Raw genomic sequence first — 20,139 nt, 5'->3', positions numbered from 1 at the left:
AATATTCCATGGCTTGGATTTCCTTGATAGAAGGTTGCTGCTCACAAGGAAGCTATCAAACCAAGAGTTCCGAGTGGTGAAGTTGAAATTATCCCTTCGTAAGTTTTACGGACGCCATCACGAGTTGGTTGACCGTTATGGAATATCCGTTTCACAGATGATAGCGGATATGTTCACAATGTCGTAACTTTAATCCCGTCCCCCTTTTCCCGAATGTGACCTACCGATTGAGACTTATTACCGGGTTTGTACTAACATGAGCAACACAACGGGTGCCAGATGTGGAGCAGGATCTGCTTGCCCTCCCGAAGCACCTGTAAACATGTGAAATCACCCCCAGTTTTTGGATGGGGTTCGTGTTGCTCAGTTTTCTATGTTGTGTTTTGTGAACTGTTGTTTGACTGTTGGTCTTTTTCATTTTTAGCCATGGCGTTGTCGGTTTATTTTCGACTTATGAGTTTGAATGTCCCTCAGGTATCTGTCGCCTCTCTTTTGCAACTCCAAGGAGATGTTTGCTGTAAATTCAAGAATAAATGTATGATTTATAGTCATTTGGAAAACGATACAATACACCATAGAGAAACTTGACTTATGTTTATTTCATTATTGATTATAAACTTTTAAAATAGTTTTAACATTTTTCTGGTTCATTAAAATGTACATGAATTTATCCCTATTATGCATTATGCATTAACTGAATAAATCAAAAAGTGGGATGGAAGTGCGTCTTTTCTTCTTGAAATATAACGTAAGAAAAAAATATGAAGAAGGAACTATTGATCACGTTTAGTAAAAATTTATAGGTCAATTCTTTTTTCTTCACATATTTCGCTATTTTTAAAACCTTGCATGCTTTTCGTTTCAATTGATGATGCATCAAGTAGAGTGACAAGTCATTCAAGTTTTCAAAGAGGAGTAACGATATTTTGTGCAATATGAAAAGGAGGTTTATATGTGAAAAGAGGAGCAAATGTGTATTCAAACAGCAAACGGAGGAAATGATAAAATAGGATTTAGTAATACATTTACTTCTATGTTTTTCCCCACTCATTAATCATGTTAATATTTAACTATTTTGTTCATATATGTTAACGAACAGCTTTTTGATTTCTCTTTTACTTTGTGCGTTCCAAAGTTCCTTTGGTGGCTATTTTTTTATTTGGATAAATGATAAAAAAACGGGTTTTTTTTCGGGTGGCTGTGAACTACACAAATTGAATACAAATTCCTTTTAAAATTCTTTTTTTCAGTGACACAATAAATAATCAAGCTTACAGATAATATTGTCTTGAATATAATTTTACCTTTTAACACATTAATTTGTTTTGGGTAGAGATGTCTCATTATTCATTTGTGTATTTATGGCCAAAAGTACATACAGTAGGCTATTCAAATATAAAGTAAATAATGACATTTTTGGGGTTTTGTCAAACATATATCAAAATGAAATATCTTTACAACCGGAAATATCAAAAGATCATTCCTTATTATCTGAGAAACCGTTAGTTCACAAATTGCAAAATGAAACACGTGTTAACACGAAGAACACATTCGATTATTGTGATGATATCAATTGCCGGAAATATAGGATCCCTAACCCTTTCTTGTTGACTAGCACACCCATTGTTTTAGATTTTTCACGGGTATAACTAATAATTGTTTTGATTAAGTGTCTCCTTTTTGTGTTTCGCATATTTGTTGTCGTATTTTTGTGTCCTAATGCATTTTGTTTGGCTAATTTAACGACTGATTATAAACGGTATGAATTTGTATACATATTATATTAAAATAAGGGGATGTGGTATAATTAACAATAATACAACTATTCACCAGAGTCCAAATTGAGTGAATGTAAACAACTAAAGGCAACCGTGCAGCCTTCAACAATGAGAAAAATCAATATGTATGGTTTTGTCGCACTTTTACTGCATTTATAATATACAAAAGAAATTAATCGGATGCCACCTTTTGTCGGGGTTGATTAGTACAATTTGCATTTAAGATTATCACAAGCCATGTTTAAAGGGAGGTGGCCAATGAAATTGGAGAATAAGTGAAGTTCTTCAAGCTTTGAACAGTTGAGTTATTTAATGTCGATTAATTGTCACTGATTTCACATTAGTGAAAAATTTATATATTTGACCTTAAGTTTGGTCATTTTAAAGGGGCATTAGCTACGAGCTATAAAAAATTAAAATGTGATTTGTTCCTGTTCAATCATTAATGAAAGTAAAATAGTGAAATAATAATTCGCTTTAAACAGCCTGTTTGGTTCAATATGTCAAAATAGGTTAAGAAACATCGCTGATTAATCATTCACTTGCAAGTGAATAATTCGACCTCATTGAATCCGTATTTATGTAACCTTCAATGTAGCCCCTTAGCTAGAGATGGGTTACGCATGAAATAGGCGTGTTCAGCTATTAAAAAGAAAAGAATGTCAACATTGAAAGTGAAAACCAGGGTAAACCATTTGCTAGACTGATTCGATTGACAAAAACTCATTCTTATACAGGTAAAAACGATGATTAATATTTTTTTAACCAATAATATGAAATCAAACATAACTAGAAAAATCCAATTGCACGTGCTCACTATCTAATTATATCTATATTTATGTTTATATCGGGTTATCTGACCGTCTTCGGAGGTCTCTTCGATGGTTAATTGGATAGCGTCTAGACTAAAATATACACGGAAATTTGATACATATGATATCGAGTCCATGATATCTTTTAGACTTTTTGTAATTTGGATATACCTTTGAGTATGTTATAAATCAAATATGAGAATTTGAATCAAATCGGTGAACATAATTTTGACAGGTAATGCCCCCTTGAACAAAGACATTTACACCAAATTCACATATTTGTATGGGGCATCTTTTGGCACATTATAATTAAGGGAGGATGAATTGGTCTATATTATGTCATTGAGTATTTTCCTTCGTATATTGTGATTCAATTAAACTTTCAGTTGCATCACATATACTTTTAAAATGTTTACAAAATAGGTAGGCAGCTTGTATCTTTAATTCCTACACCACTAAACAGACTTTAAAGAAATTGTCTTTCTTACAAAATGTAATTGTTCAAATCTTATTCTATCTTTTTATCCGGGTCATCTGAAGGATTTTGAAAACAAGACCTACCCTATTTACAAAAGTTAAATTGTATCATTAATTCACGTTTTTTTTTGTTTGTTTTATTTTCAGTGTCCCAACATTAAGGACAGTATAAAGGCGCTATTCCTAGTTGTTAATTTGTCTTATTTGATTTTATTTTTTTTAGAATATACATAATTTTGTAGTTGTGACAAAAGAAATTAGCAAAAATAATATTATCCCGGCATCCTGAAAGGTGACTCATTAGACAGGTGGCTGTCATCCTTTACTGGGAAATATTTATCTCGAAAGAACGACTTCAAACTAGAAATCTATGACAGACGTGATGATTTCAATTTTCCAATTGTCAACCTCCATTTCTCAGCAGTTACAAACCTTGTGCTCCATCATTTAGTCTTTTGCATATCTCTATACATTACGCTCGTGCATGGCAGATTACGTATGCTTAGCAAGCGACATTTACCCCTTTTGTAGTTTATGCAGTTCCCTCAGTTTTTGTATGTTGTCTTGCAAATTGATTTTTTGAGATTTTAACATTGGAAAAATATTGTTGTCTATATTCATTTCGATATGCCTCTTGTAAGTGATACTGCCTCAACGCAAAATAAAAAGAGAATTTTGTAAAATTAAGTGCTTTACGGATCTTTGTTAGAATATTGTTCTACAAGACAAATCTACTACCTTTTTGATAATTCATTTGAAATAGTTATTTGATGAAAGGTTCGTGTTTTACTACAAAACAATCATTTCTTAGATCTTCTTGCAACTACTAATTGAAAAGAGGGACAAAAGATACCAGAGGGACAGTCAAACTCATAGATCGAAAACAAACTGACAACGCCATGGCCAAAAATAAAAAGACAAACAGACAAATAATAGTACAGATGACACAACATAGAAAACTTAAGACTAGGCAACACGAACCCCAACAAAAACTGGGGGTGATCTCAGGTGCTCCGGAAGGGTAAGCAGATCCTGCTCCACATGTGGCACCCGTCGTGTTGCTTATGTTATTACAAATCCTGTAAATAGTCTAATTCGGTAGGTCACATTTGTGAAAAGGGAAGGGTATTGTAGTTACGACATAAGGAACATATCCGATATCATCTGTGAAACGGTTATTCCATAACGGTCAACCAACTCGTGATGGCGTCCGTAAAATTTACGAAGGGATGATTTCAACTTCACCATTTGGAACTCTTGGTTTAGTAGCTTCCTTGTGAGCAGCAATCCTTTATCAAGAAAATCATGATAGGAAATACAAGCCCGGGAATATCGTATCAATTGGGAGATATATGCTCCGTATGCAGGCGCTGCTGGAATGTTGCTACATAGAAATGGAAAGTTCACAATTGGGAAGCTGAAATCATCTCTTTTGTCGTAAAGTTTTGTTTTCAACCAACCTTCATTGTCAATTTCTAGATGTAAGTCAAGATATGAGGCAGACTTAACTGTATCAGTAGTATCCTTTATCTCTAGTTCGATGGGATAGATTCGTTCAACATAGTGACCAAATTTTGTATTATTTAGTGAGAGACCATCGTCTATATAGCGGAACGTAAAGTTAAAGGATATTGCTAACTTCTTATCTTTCTTCTTATGAAATGACACTAGTGTATATAGTTTGAAATGTTTGAATGAATAATTTCAGTATAGTTTTTTGTTTATTCATAATGACTTTTAAATGATGTTTGAGTATTTAAATGTGTGAGTGTCTATATAAATTTATATCATTTTATTTATCGTGTTCATAACATACATGAACAAATATTTATCCTCTTTTGCTTTATATATTTGACAAATATTGTGGCAGAAGAAAGGAGATCACGATATCGTTCAACTTTAGTTACAGAGGACTGACGTAATACAAATAGATGCATTTTTTTCTGTGACCTTTTTAAATTTACACTCTTCCTCGTTAACCGGTATCATTCAACTCAAGCGTCTTAATTGTCAAGTAGCTATCATATTATATCGTTTGATAGTTATCTCGGCATTTTAATTTATATATAGATTGACACAAGTATTTTTTTTGTAAAGTTTGTAAAGATTGTTCATAATATGTATACCACGCTGGTATTACAAATGCAGGTCAAATGACATGTAACATCTGTACATGTAAGGGTGTGCAATTTGATAATGAAAACATTCTAAAATCAAGATAAGAAAATGATAAATTTACACCCAATTGTGATCATGCTTTTAGCAAAAGGAGGACATCCCGTTAAGATTTCAGTTAACATGATATCAAAAAGTATAAACAATATATTTATAACAAGTATATAATTGTATAATACAATTGTGGCAGAATGATATTAGAAGCTTTCTAACCAGAAAAATTCAATCAACAGAACTTAGTATTTTTTTAACGTTGTAATACATTCTGTTTAGCACAAAACAATTCCAAATCAAATATCAATTGTTTGGAATTTCTAAAATTTACATTTGGTTGTTTATTCATAAATAACAAAACAATATAGTAGAGCTTTTGGACACTGATTTAGGGAACCAAAGTACAAAAACTGATGAAATTTTCCTAGTTTTATGAAAGAGCCGTTCCTTCTATTTTTATCACTGTTCAATATTTATTTTATTTCAGTTGTTATTTTGAGATGCTTGCACTTATTGTTATAAAACCACTTTCCTATTTTATATTTGATTTATTTGATAATTACATAAGGAAATTCCTGTACCAAGTCAGGAATATGACAGTTGTTTTCAATTAGTTAAAAGTTTTTGAGCTTTTGAGTTTGCCATTTGATGAGACTTTCCATTTTGCATTTTCCTTGGATTTCGGTTTTTTGCTATTTTTCTTTTAATATCAAAATACTAACAATACTAAACCACTGTGTCTACATGTGAACTGTAAGGTTATTGTATTTTAAGCTCATGTAACATGTTCAGAACGCTAAAATGGAACTCAATACAAGGTCAAAGTAAAAGGAGTAGGCCCAGTAAGACCCCTTTTTGGCCCCAAAATGTAGCAGTTTTACAAAATTGTTAAAATGTAAATTTTTAGCTATTTATTAGAAAGAAGAATACTTCAGTTACATAAATATGGGTTGTTTTTTACAATACAATGCACATGTATCGGGTACTAGCATCATTAAGTCATGCTTAATTACTGAAATCATCGAAATGTTAGCCTTTTGGTTAGTTTTTAGACGGTTTCCGTCTGAAATTGAAGTGGCCGCATATGTGTTCATTTTTAATAGTTGAATGTTAGTTGTATTTGATGATAATACATATCATATATAAAGGTTGAGAATGAACACGGATGCGGCAACTTTCATTTTTGACAAAAACCATCTGAAAAGTGACATATTATGGCACATTTGATAGATTTTTCATATTAAAGCTTGAATTTGAGCGTCTTTAATGACCAAATCAGTTCAAATCTTTCACATAAACTAATTGAATCGACTGAAGTAGACACTTAAGTGTTTAAAATGTGTCCAAAATCTTTCATGAGATGAACCTGAATTTTGAGGCCAAAATCGGCCCTTACCGGACCTACTACTTTTTGCTTGACTTATCTATGTTACACTCTTGGTTTCGATTACACAGTAAGTCGTCCAATACTTCCTGTTTAACATTTATTATTTCATTTAATGAGACGGAATCGTATACCTGATGAAAGGTACGTTTTTAAGAGTAGTACAAAAAAACTATATTTTTAAGTTAACTAGTATTAATTTTATCTTAATATACTATTAACATGATTAATCATTGAACACTGTGTATGACTTTGTCTGATGAACGTTAAACTATCTACAGCATTATATGGGATAAGTTGAAAGTTCCAGGAAACATAAAGCGTCTTTAATAGCTCATTTACTACAGTGTACATGTACTAATTAAGAAAACATTAATATATTAGTCAATTATTTAATAAAGACTTATTGATTATAAATGACTACAAAGTCCAACCAGATTAATGGCAGATAAATGGTTAATAGCGTGATGATAAAGGGTCTCTGAGTATTAAACAAAGTGTCATCAAAGGGTGCAAAATATTTCATAGAACCAAGAAATATTGTCTAACGTGTCACCCACTTCAAAAGAGAGTCGGTTTACCAACTTTGTAACTTAATTCATGCAAAGAAATATATTTGCTCTGACGTTTCTTATGTTTCGAAAATGGCCAATTTAGCCAAAAGTGTCGGCCAAGGACAGCTGCTCTCGTGTGTAGCCCACTTCTTAAAAGCGTTCCTTATGATGGGAAATCCAGAAAAACTGATTCGGACGCATGAAATTTATGAAGTGTTGTTTTCATTATTTAACTTCGTTATTCATTCCAAACGAGAAAAAAAAATCTCTTAATTTGTCTCCTTAATCGATTTATGAGATTTGAACATCGGTAAATACTGTTGCCAATATCTATTTCGATATTCCGCCTGTGAGTGATACGCCTAAACACAAGATAAAATTTCATATAATTAGGTGCTTTGCAAATCTTTGTTTAAATAGTATTTGTTTTATAAAATGAACTACAAGACAAAAGTAATTCCTATTGGATAGTTCATTTGAAATTATAATTTAATAAAGGGTTTGTTTTTTCAGAAAGAATAAAATAACCATTTGTTAAATCTAGTTTTTGCTACTAATTGAAATGATTACCTACGGTGTGTCTTTCACATAATAAATCCTGACACCCGTCGTTGTGTTATACGACAAGAATAATCTTAAAATGTGCATTATCTATAACATCATGACTTTGAAATTGTGATTGTGTAATTAATGTGTAAGTGTTTACTTTATTTCAATCATGTGCATAAATAAAACGAAATGTGCGCTTTGCACAAAACAGAGAGCAACACAACAACACAAACACGACAAATACGAGTTCAACACATGGTGTTCAATTATAAAGGGGTGTTTCTACACAATGTCAAGCTCTTAATCGTACCGAATCTAAAAGGAACAGTGAATATATTACACACCACATTTTTAGAATTTCAAAATCATATTGACAAACTAAAACCACTTACGAGCTTTCTGACTTGGTATAAGTACATGCACAGGTGACCCTCTGAGGCAACCCCTCATTTTAATCTAGGTCATCGGGAAAAAAACCAACAAAAAAGGTACATTAAAGAGCAGGCGATAATAAAAATTACAAGAAATAAATAAGTAAAAGAATACACTTTAATAAATTTAAAACAAAAACCACAAAAACCGACAATCATATATGCAATCATATCTAAGAATGCTCATAGGAACTGAAAGTAAGCTCTGCATAGTTAACAATGGTAAATTGTCGTATTCTAAAATTAATTCTGGGACAAAATGGCCTAACTTCTTTTGCTCTTGCATTAGAATTAGGATTTCTGTACCCTTTTTAAATACCAAACTTTTTTGCAGATACACATATCAACAAATATGCAGACAAGAAAAATTAAGTTGCAACAGAAAGATCGCCGTTTGTAGCTTGAGATCCAGAAGCATATAGTCACATAGCTATTTTAATTTGAACGATCATGAGATTGGTAGTCATAACACACTACACTTTAACCTCCATAATATGCACATGAAAGGAATACTTCCATCTTTCCATGATCCCTCTTTTTTATACTCTGAAAATGAAGGACTGTAATCCTATTGAAGATAATACAATACACCATTAAAACCTGATTAATGTTCTTTTCATTATTGAAATAAGCTATTGAAATTATTATAACACTAATTAGCTACTAGTATTTGTATAAATATGTGTTAAATTATGCACGACATTGCATACTGTAATTTCAGCTATAAAAAGAAGGATGCGAAAGCGGGTCTTTAAATAGATTGTGTCCTCTTTTTCTTGAAATCTAACGCTACATTTCAATTTCGAAAATTTATATCTTTTTTGGCAGTTTTATTTACATTATATGGAGTTTGAATGTGCAATGTAATAATTTGCCGATTCAATCAGTTTTTGCAATAGGTTAAATGTATTGATAACACTAACGAAACATTAGCAGGTCAATTGTTTAATCGACATTTAGCCATTAAAAGTCATCACTAGATTCGTTATATTCTTTTTAAACAATGTCTGCTTTTTGTTTTAAAAGATGATGCGTATATGCGGAGGAATTTTGTGTGAGTACAGCACCTTGAAAAGCATGCGTTTGCGGACTTGAAATTGAAAAGAGGCAAAACATAATGGAATAGAAATTGAGAATTTTAGAAAAAATGACAAAACATAGGAATGTCTGTGTAACTCTCATAATCTATCAGTTTTAAAAACAAGTGCACGAAGTTACGTTAGTAGTTTATTTGATGATATTTGTATTTATCCAATAATTATCCTTCTTTGCAAAATATAATTTCGCTATTGTGGTAGGAGTGAATAGGACATAACTATTACTCCCCGTTAGAGTTACACAGAACTGTCTCATCTTCAGATATAGATGCAGTTATTTGTAGTCTAAATGTGACCATTTGTAATCATTCTATTTCTATAAATTAATTGTCGTATAACCCAAAAGTTTCATATGACAATTAGCTACCCTCTTCTATCAAGAGATAATAATCTCGGTATCAAAATGTTTAAATATATTGACACATCAATTTGGTATTATTTTGTAAAAATCAAAGATTGTTGATATGTATACCTAACTGGTATTAACTTTTGAGGCACATGATGACGTATCTAAGAATGAAGTTGTGCATGTGGTGATTTGTTATTTGGCGGTGAAACGGGATATTACTTGTTTACATTATGAGAAAATGATTAAAATTACAGCAAAGATTGGTCGTAATTTTATCGAAAATCTTAAACACCGTTTAGATTTCAGTTTAACTGGTATATATTAGTTTACAAACTATATTCATAATATTTGTTAGTACAGAAATTACAAATGTGTCAGAATGATATACGAAGCATTCCTATTATTCATACGTGCTGTGTGCTAAGCTTCAATAAAGCAAAAACATGAGTAAAATCGTATAAAAATACCGAACTACTTGGTAAGTTTAAAAAGGGCGCAGTCCATAAAAAATGTTTACATTATTTAGATTTTGGGTCGTGTCGGATCTGTTTACAACTCACTATATAGTCCGGGTTTTTTAATGTCGAAGGCCGTGCAGTGACCTATATGATTGCTTACATACAAGCAGTTTTGTCTCTCTTGGATAGTTGTACCATTTGCAATCATATGCTTTTGTTTTATATAACAGGAATATCAGGGCACTACTACTTTCCACTCTGCAATTACGTTATACTCTTATCACACGTATGTCTATAAGTCGTAAAATTTGATGTAAAATGCATTTGGCAGAGTTTGTCTTTATTTTGATATAAACATTTATTTGTTACAATGTAAGTTTTAAAAATGTGGGTGTTTGAAAATTTTCTAGGATACGTGTTTCTATATAATGTTTTACAAGACGTGAAAATATAATGCCATAATTGTTTTTTTATTTCATTCGTACACTGTACTGACAATGATTTATTGTTTGGCAATGTAAATGTGAACATGTTTATTACTTCACTGACAACTTTTTTCATATAAAGTAACTACAACGGTCATTATTATTTCCGTTATCATTATTATTACATTCATTATTATTATTACTATTATTATTATTATTATTATTATTATTATTATTATTGTTATCACAATATCATTAATATTATTATTATTATAATTATTATTATAACTGTTATTATTATTATTATTATAATTATTATTGTTGTTGTTGTTGTTGTTGTTATTAATATAATTATTATTGTTATTATTATTATTATTGTTATTGTCATTGTTATTATTATTATTATTATTATTATTATTGTTATTATTATTATTATTTTTATTATTATTATTACTATTATTATCAATTATTATTATTATTTCAATTTATTTCCTTTCATTTAATTTCTTTTATCATTCTTTCTTTTATTTTACTTACAGAGAGATTGCAAATGTATTTCCAAAACTTAATGGTACTTTGTTATCCTACGTGATTAAAAACTAGTGTATATGAGAGGATGCATACACATATAACTATGTTACATCTTTTCATCATTTATCTATTTATATATTTTAGAACATCTATCTGGAATGTTGGATAAAAGAACACTTAATATGTTATCAATGTTACTTATCCACACAACAGTTATGTTGGCAGTTACTGCACAACGTGAGTCATTTAAAGCAGAGGGTCAGTGTAACGTGTTACAGCTCGAAATTTCAAAATGAATCTAATATTTAGAAATTTTGAATACTTGATTTGTCTGTTAAAAACTGAAATATACCTTGCATTTTCTCTGTTTTACTGTTAAAGGATTCTCGTTCAGGCAGGACATTTTGTATTTTATATGACGATTGGATTTTTTTTTTTTTTTTTTTTTTGCAAGTCATCACAGATATAAAATGCAAGTTCCAATATGACATCCTAATTTGGCTTTGTTAACAAATCCGTGTTCTAATTAGCACAAAATATGATTCACACATGCACACAAACTTACTGGTTATATTCCTGTTATTTTCATTTTTATCCTAATAAAAGAGGGACGAAAGATACCAGAGAGACAGTCAAACTCATAGATCGAAAACAAACTCACAACGCCATGGCCAAAAATAAAAAGACAAACAGACAAATAATAGTACAATGACACAACATAGAAAACTAAAGACTAAGCAACACGAACCCCACCAAAAACTCGGGGTGATCTCAGGTGCTCCGGAAGGGTAAGCAGATCCTGTTCCACATGTGGCACCCGTCGTGTTGCTTATGTTATTACAAATCCGGTAAATAGTCTAATTCGGTAAGTCACATTCGTGAAAAGGGAAGGGTATTATAGTTACGACATAAGGAACATATCCGATATCATTCGTGAAACGGTTATTCCATAACGGTCAACCAACTCGTGATGGCGTCCGTAAAACTTACGAAGGGATGATTTCAACTTCACCATTTGGAACTCTTGGTTTAGTAGCTTCCTTCCTCCCCAAGACAAGATACTTGTATCTATGTTCGCCATTCTTTTTAATGAAACAAAGTAATACCAACTCTTTCAATTTGTCTTTTAGTTTGGAATGGGGAATACTTGTGTAAAGTGTAGAAAAGTCAAATGTTTTAATACTATTGCAAGATGAGAGAGTCTTAGATTGTATGTACTCTAAAAGATCTTTGGAATTTTTTAGTATCCACATCTGATTCACGCCACCTCTAGAATAGGCAGTTTCACAATAACTTTGGAGCCCGGCTTTGATTGCTGATAAAATAGATGTTAATAATTTAGAAAGAGGTTTCGTGGAGCACTTGGAAGACCCAGCAATATACCGTTGTTTGTAAGGACACTTATGTAGTTTAGGTATCCAATACAGTGATATGTATATATATATACATTAGCTGCTTACATAAAATTTTGTTATATATTTCTATTAAAACATCATTTACCCTGCTATTGGTTTTTAAACATATTGAATATGAAAATGTAATGAAAATACTTCATTTGGAGAAAAAGGAAACAGTCAAACATTCCTAAGTTATATTCGTACGCTTAGACCTATAAAAGTACCATATTTGTCTTATTAGAATCGAAATAATTCCTTAATTTAATGCTCTATTCACATTTTAACATGAATACGCTTTACATTTGACCGTATTTTACACCTCGCTAGCGCTCAGAGTAAAATATCGACAAATATAATGCCTATCCATATTAAAATGAGCATAGAGCATAACATGAAAGAATTATTTCTTAATTACTCTTAAATTATTCTGTCAATGTTGATCAGCTATGTCTAGTTTTAATATGATGATAAATGCCCATTAGAATGTTAATTTCTTAACTTAATTTGCGCACTTTACGACTCGCTGATTACCGGATGCCACTAGTTAAAAAATAACTGCATACGCATTCCAGTGGCAGATACTTGATGTCATCTCCGGTTTTGGGGATGCTCAATCTGTGTTTTTGTATGAAGTGTGCTATCATGGTGTTCTGTCTTTATTTGACTTGTGATTTATGATTATTCATTTATTATCTTGATCATCAAATATGGGAATAACGGTACGAATAACCTTAAGGTCTAGCAAAATTGATTTGATAATATCAATAATTCTAAATTTATTAGAAAAGAAACGTAAAGAAAAGACAAAATTGCCTTTAAAATCATATCGATTGTTCCTAAATAGTTCAATATACAGCAATCAGTGATGCAATACAAATTTTAGTCTATGCATGAACATTACAATTACTAGTATAAATTTTCATTATTGGTGTGTATCATCAAAATGTATGTTAGAATAAACGTTCCGTGACCTTTATACATTATGATTTCGAGCTATCATTTTGACATCTTACACTTGACGTATAGTAAGTGAAAATACTAGGTTTCAAAGAATTGATTGTCTAATCATTGTGAGATACTAAATCAGACGTCGATGGCTGTTACATGTATGTTCTAATGTTCCAAAAATTTGAAGAAAATATACCAACAAAACATAAGCTCAACTCCTTACAATCCACATAAAATCATCCCGTATTATGTTCATATGACAATGTATATGTACAAAATACACCATATTTGACTGGAGCGACATTGGATAAAGGAACTAGCAAAAGCGGAGAGAGGTTGTAAAATGCAAGCTGTCGTACATATCAATACATAAGTTTCCGTACACAATACTTTGTCTTTGTTGATTGCATACCTTTAAAAGATACCTTTACTGAAAAAATCAGCCTCCTGCAAATATTTGCTGCAAGTCTGCTGCAAATTTGCTGCAGTATTGCAGCAAACATTTAATAGGCATTTGCAACATGCTTGCTGAAAATGTGCGGCAGTCTGTCGTAAACAATTGACCATGCAAATGAGTGTTTGCTGCAGACCTGCAGCAAACGTTTATATGCAAATGAGTGTTTGCTGTAGACCTGCGGCAAACATTTATATGCAAATTAATCTTTCTCCTGCGTTTTTGCTGCAAACCTGTTCTAAACATTTATATGAAATTTGGTCTTTCTCCTGCGTGTGTGCCGCAACCTTGCAGGAACCACACAAATTACAATTTATCATTATCCTGTTGTTAACACATCAAATCATTCAAATTATACACAACAAATACTGAAAACAGGTTAGGTTAAATACATATATACAACAATTCAAATACTTTATCGTTTGCAAAATCAGTATAAGTAAATATCTTTAATTTTAAGGAATACTATTGTTTTATTTATTAAAGTACTTAAATGTTATTGATCAATTTTAATAGTACAAAAGAAGTGCTCATTGGGATTGCATTAGATAATTTCATTACAAAATTGTCTTACTGGAACTTAATATATAAGTTAACAAACCCAAACAGATTAGGGAGTACTGTGCATCAAACATGTTTGTGACTGTTTTTTCAAACCTTAAGGTATTAATTTGTGATGGTCGATCATGAAGGAATACTTTCATACGTTAACTGTTCTGTGAATAATTTGTACTTACCACTAATAAAACTACACATTTAATATCCAATAACTTTCGGAACCTACAATGCCTCACTCATACATAACATTACTCAAACACCATCAGCATGATCAAGCACCAACATTCAAATTTTAAATTTCAGGAAGTTACCAGTAGGCATGCTCAGTTATCTTATGTAATTCTTGCAATGATCTTGCAAACATTTAGAATTGTCAAAGATATCTGCAATCTAGCTGCGAACATTCCTTAAAGTCTTAATTTTCCTGCAATCTTACTGCAAACATAATTGTTTCTGCGAGCTTGCTGCAAGGTTGCAGCAAAAATCTGCAATGTTTGCAGGAGGGTTGCAGCTAGCTGCAAACATCTGCAAACATTATTGTCAGGTTTCTTACAAACTTTTTATTTGCAGCAAACCTGCAGCAGGTCTGCTGGAGATCTGTTGCAGATCTGCAGCAGACATTACAGTTCTCTAAGGGTAATCAATGTAAATTATGGTTTTGTGTATTTATAATAAGTCATACCTGAATAATAGGAAGATATATCCAAACTTAAGAAGCATTGAAGCGGCTAATTTTCTTGGTCGGAAGAATTTGGTGCCTCTTTTTTTCCGGTACTAGATAGTAGTATGGTATTTTTTATCTCCAGATTAAATTTACGATAATGTCTACTATACCCGAATGATTTAGAGAACAGTTCAATTCCCAATATATCATTATACAAATCTTTAGACACATGCCATAATTACAAATCCATAAACAATTTGAATTCTTACTTATGATTATAGAATTTCACAAACTCTCCCCGCTTCAGCTAGTACCAATATCCAGTCTTGCTCCCATACGGTGAGGTAGGTACGCTAACACATACATTAAAATATGTCTTCCTGAATTTAGAACATCCTTCTCCGTGTATAATGAATAGTTGCAAATTGCGGTTTTAAAGTGTGTTTTCAGTTACTCAATTCAGAAACCATCATGGTGGTAGTGAAGAGGGTAAAGCCTCTTTCCGAAATATTTTTCATGACAAAAATATAGCAAAAAAAGCTATTCCGATTTAACAAGAAAGATGAAAGTATTTTTCATGTTTTTGGTCACTATCTATGAGCATTAGCTTTTATTTTCCAGAAAACCTTACACCGTTTGGAATTGCTACGCAGGGTCCGATATCAGGGGTTAACGGTAAACCAGAAAATGCTATACAGCCACCTATAGGAAATAAATATAATCTGTCTATATGTACACAGAGTTGGTCAACTCATTCTGAAATACCAGCATGGTGGAGATTCGAATTTTTTTTCGACACAGCATACATTACGGATATAGCAATATACTATAGAGAAAACTGTAAGTATTGCAAAACAATACGCAGTGTCTCGCTCTGCATTCCGTTTAGTATGCTGGAAGACATAGCGATTTATAACAAATTTATATCGCGAAAAAAAACACTGTTTTATATTTGTCTAATGCAACACATAATTTTATAAAAAAGTAACTGAACTCCCGAGATTGTTTTTTTTTTCGAATTAAAAACCTATTGTTTTTCTGATGGTGATCGCTTAGTCTTTAATTGTTTTAAAATTTTAAACTGTATATTTAACCTTTTATTTGTACCTATATAAGTTATAGAAAAGGTTCTTAGAACCTCCCTTCCTAAAGTTGTACATTTTCCCTATTTCATATTTATCTACAAAGATATACGATATGATTTCGTCATGTTTATCAACATGTCTTGCACGATTCACTTTAGCTTTGTCTACTGTTTATTGAATCATTAATCATATAGCATACATCTTGTATATACATCAAGTTGAATTGCGGTTATAAATTAATATTTAAGGCCAATTGTTCATATTAAAAATTATATTGATGACTGTTGCTCTTGTATTACTAATACATTTTACAATAAAAAAGTTTTTGTTTATCCTAGTGTTGGAGATAATTAGCTAAAATATAATATTAGTCAAAAATCGTACTTCATTGGTAATATCTCCTTTAAGGAATAGTCCAACAATTTCGATATATAATACTTTCATTTTACCGTTATATTCTATGTCTAACCATGGCGGCCATGTTTTTAACGGGCATAAGCGGCACACTTTTTAAGAAGACATCCAGGGATTGATTGTGGCTAAGTTTGATACAGATTTTCACATGAGTTTAAGAACAGAAATGTGTTGATTCACATAGTCCTGAAGGGGCAAAAATTACCAATTTTCTTCAAAAGCTCTGTATGTGATTTGTAACCCCTTCTTAATTTGAATTTGTATTTAAGTCTTCATAAATTAAATAGGGTTTGAACAAGGTCTTGCTTCACTTTTCCCGGTACCGGTACATAATTGCATATGTCATGCAACAAATGAATAAAAAGAGACGTTGCGTTTCTGCAATTAGACAACAACCCAACAATACGGAAAACTAAATGGCATCTAAAGGTCTTCCCTAACAGACTGTATCTGTGTGTCAAGCTCTAAACTCCCTACATCTGAAAAGATGTGCATATATTTAACAGAGACTATCAAAGATCTGCAATCAATTATTGATTTATAATGACAACGATCATAATCATAAAGAATCACTTCTAACTTTTTAGAAATTTTAAAACATCCCCCTTTCTCGATCAGCGGAACAGCAAAATGTACACTAAAGGAAAATAAAAGACTAAAAATGATTTAACTCGATACAAACAATACAATTAACAAAACACAGGTACACAAAACAGTGATAAACAATACTGGAGTTAAGAATGTCAGCAAATATTTAGTTCATATGCAAAGTGTTAAACAAATTTAAATCAAATCATGCCTTCCTACACTCTAATATTGAAGCTTGTGCCGATTTGTACAGCAGCGTTATAAACAGTATAGGAAACCCAATATCGTGCAATGTCTGTTTTCGTCAACCTTGTTGCTAAGAGAATTGACAAATACAAATCCTGGAAAGGCTAGTAACAGGGAAATGTAGCCAAATTTCCTAAAAATTCTTCTGAAATGGCTTTCTTCCAGTTAATTAATACAGATACTTTAAACAAAATTATGGACATTATATTGAATTATATAACATCAATATACATCGATAAAATAAAATTGGTTACCTTTATTTCAGATGCTAGTAGAATGAATGGGTTTCGATTATATGTGACCAACACATCAACTATTTCAACTGAAGGTTATCTCTGTTATGCAGATTCTTTTCCTGCTCCTTATCCAAATATCACTCAGACTATTACTTGTAATCAACTTGGGCGTTATATCATTTATTACGACAATGAAGGATCACAAGAAGAACCGATTGTCAAAGGGGGCATTGTTGAATAATGTTACGTTGCCATTAATGGTAAGATTATCATGTATAGAGAGTACCTTTCTCATTTATAAAAACAAAATGTATTTTACGGCTGTTTAAGCTGTTACAGTTGTTTTCCATTCGTTTGTTGATTTTATGCTTTTGATTTTGCCATTTGTGAAAGGACTTTGCGTTTTGAATTTTCGGTATTTTTGCTATTTTACTTTTTAGAGTTATTCTTTGTTTGCTTTAAGTTTCTGATTCAAAATAGTTTTACCTCAATCATCACTGGAGACATACGTTCTATCAAACTATACATCTGTTGTATAACTAGTGATATCCCAAACTGCTGAAACATGAACATGAACATGGTGAATGGATGATTGATTGATTATTGTTTGCTTAACACTTATACTGCCAACGGCCCCATCATATACGATTTACGTTACTTTAACCTGCCAATTGGGTGAACAAAGACCATAAGTGAAATAAAAAAAAAATCCGTGGTTAAAAGGACAATTGACGAAAAGAACACGTTTTTCCTGATAACGCAGAAAACTAAAGATTTTGCAACACGATCTGCCTAAATACCGGGGATAAATTCAGATCCTCCGGAAAGGTTTGCTGTTTTTAATCCACTTGAATTCCGTGTTACTCACTGCAAGAAAAATTTCGATCGTAACTTGCATTCGGCATTGTGTCAATCTAGGAAATAGGAGTGTGGTTACGGAAAGCGGAACACCTCCTCGGACACCTGTTACAAAGATATTCTATAAAGTTCAACTTAATCATTATGGCGTCCTGAGGAATGACTCTATCATCACAATAATGACATTAAATATGCCTGTGAAGTTGGATTTGTATCGGTTAATAATTTTGCTCCCATGCTGCGTTTTTTCATTGTCTAAATGTGTCTGTCTGTCAGTATTTCGTACTGTTGGTTTATAATTTCATCTAGTGTTTCTCTCCTATTTCACATCGTTCAAACACATCAATCGATAGTTTTGATCAAATAGAAGTAAATGTTCTAGAGAAGTATCGAAAGCTTCCATACGATAGGAAATTCATAGAAAACAGTTTATTTCAACATGATATTTGTAGGCTGCTTTAAAGGTGCATGGGGAATAAACTGTTCAAATGTATGCCCACCTAAATGTATAGATCAACACTGTAATCCTGAAAATGGTTCCTGTGTTTGGGGATGTGATCCTCAGAACTGTTTAAATAATAAATGCGACAAAGACACTGGTGCTTGTAGTGAAGGATGCGTAACTGGATGGGACGGACATTTCTGTTACTCGATAATATAAGTCTTGGTTATATGTTAGCATTTTTGTTTTTAATGATTATGGGCAACAGTTTACTGATGTTCAGATCTCATAAGTACATTAAGGAGATACAAATCCGGAAAAAAACAAAATATGGGGTAATCTCCGGAACTCCAAAAGGAGTGAGATCGTGTGTCTCAACTGCGCAAGTGTGTGGTGTTTTTTTTTTGCCATGCATACGCTACCCGCCGTGCAATTACACTAATAATATCTAAAACCGCGAAAAAATGTAGCTAGTTTTTTGAGACAAAGACATATCGTATCGGTAAGACCATTATAAGATGTTGCCTACAACAAATATTTTTTTCTATGAAATGGGAAATATATGTAAAAACATATTAATTCCAATACTTGGATTGAAACACACTATGGTTTATTTGAGGAGGCAATGACAATCTGTTCTAAATAAAAATTTAAAAACATATCTACTTGTATGTTAATTGATTATATTCAGACTTCATTTTGTTTTTAATTAATGTCAATGTATACTCACACATACATAGATAGCATGGATAGTATATAGTGTACCTAGATTTAAGGGTAAAATAACCGAATGTATCTTGTGTTATTATTCTATATTTAATCATAATTTTAGATTAGTTAGTACCTCATAATACATATACATATTTTAATGTCAGGCCTATTTAAATCTCCAAGTACCCACGAAGTCGAGTACTTAACAGTCGACTTTTGCACAACACCGGAAGAGCTATCAATTGCAAATTAAATATCTTTTACCACAGAAAACGATTTGATTTAGAGAACATGCTGTCAAAAAGCTTATTTGCTATGGAGATTTTTAAGTGTCGCTTTATTTTTGATATTTACTATAACTAACATTGTGTTGCTATAACTTTTAAAGCTTTAAATGTGCATAACATAATGTACATATATTCACATTGATTTGTTTGCGTTACTTATCGTTTGTATATGTGCTATGTGTGTGGGTTTTAGTCTAATTTAAACTTTTGCGTACCTTAAGATATGTTGTTTTCCTT

At 31.7% G+C, this 20,139-nt stretch overlaps 3 protein-coding genes across 5 annotated transcripts in view; all 3 read left to right on the top strand.

Moving 5' to 3' along the window:
• LOC127718421 (uncharacterized) overlaps positions 1-20,139 on the top strand; it is a 130,743-nt gene that overhangs the window by 18,165 nt on the left and 92,439 nt on the right. The window lies entirely within an intron of this gene.
• LOC127718443 (uncharacterized) lies at positions 6,684-19,109 on the top strand. Its single transcript, XM_052224466.1, has 5 exons — positions 6,684-6,764; positions 11,159-11,251; positions 15,657-15,875; positions 17,634-17,864; positions 18,915-19,109. The coding sequence occupies exons 1-4, from the start codon at positions 6,758-6,760 to the stop codon at positions 17,843-17,845; spliced, it is 531 nt and encodes a 176-aa protein (XP_052080426.1). The 5' UTR covers positions 6,684-6,757; the 3' UTR covers positions 17,846-17,864; positions 18,915-19,109.
• The window catches only part of LOC127718350 (uncharacterized), a 160,370-nt gene continuing 148,800 nt past the window's right edge, over positions 8,570-20,139 (top strand). For both annotated transcript variants that reach the window (XM_052224402.1, XM_052224376.1), the window contains exon 1: positions 8,570-8,613. The gene's annotated coding sequence lies outside the window, so the exon portion shown is untranslated. The remainder of the gene's footprint in view (positions 8,614-20,139) is intronic.

The sequence above is a fragment of the Mytilus californianus genome, unplaced genomic scaffold (genome assembly GCF_021869535.1).
Source record: "Mytilus californianus isolate M0D057914Y unplaced genomic scaffold, xbMytCali1.0.p SCAF_1, whole genome shotgun sequence".
Taxonomy (NCBI): Eukaryota; Metazoa; Mollusca; class Bivalvia; order Mytilida; family Mytilidae; genus Mytilus; species Mytilus californianus.
This window is presented reverse-complemented; position numbering and strand designations above follow the sequence as displayed.

Bases quoted from the DNA above. Each gene is read 5' to 3' on its own strand.
- LOC127718443 (XM_052224466.1), top strand. The intron at 11,252-15,656 runs GTGAGTCATTTA...TTTATTTTCCAG, and splicing joins GTTGGCAGTTACTGCACAAC to AAAACCTTACACCGTTTGGA. The intron at 15,876-17,633 runs GTAAGTATTGCA...CCTTTATTTCAG, and splicing joins AATATACTATAGAGAAAACT to ATGCTAGTAGAATGAATGGG.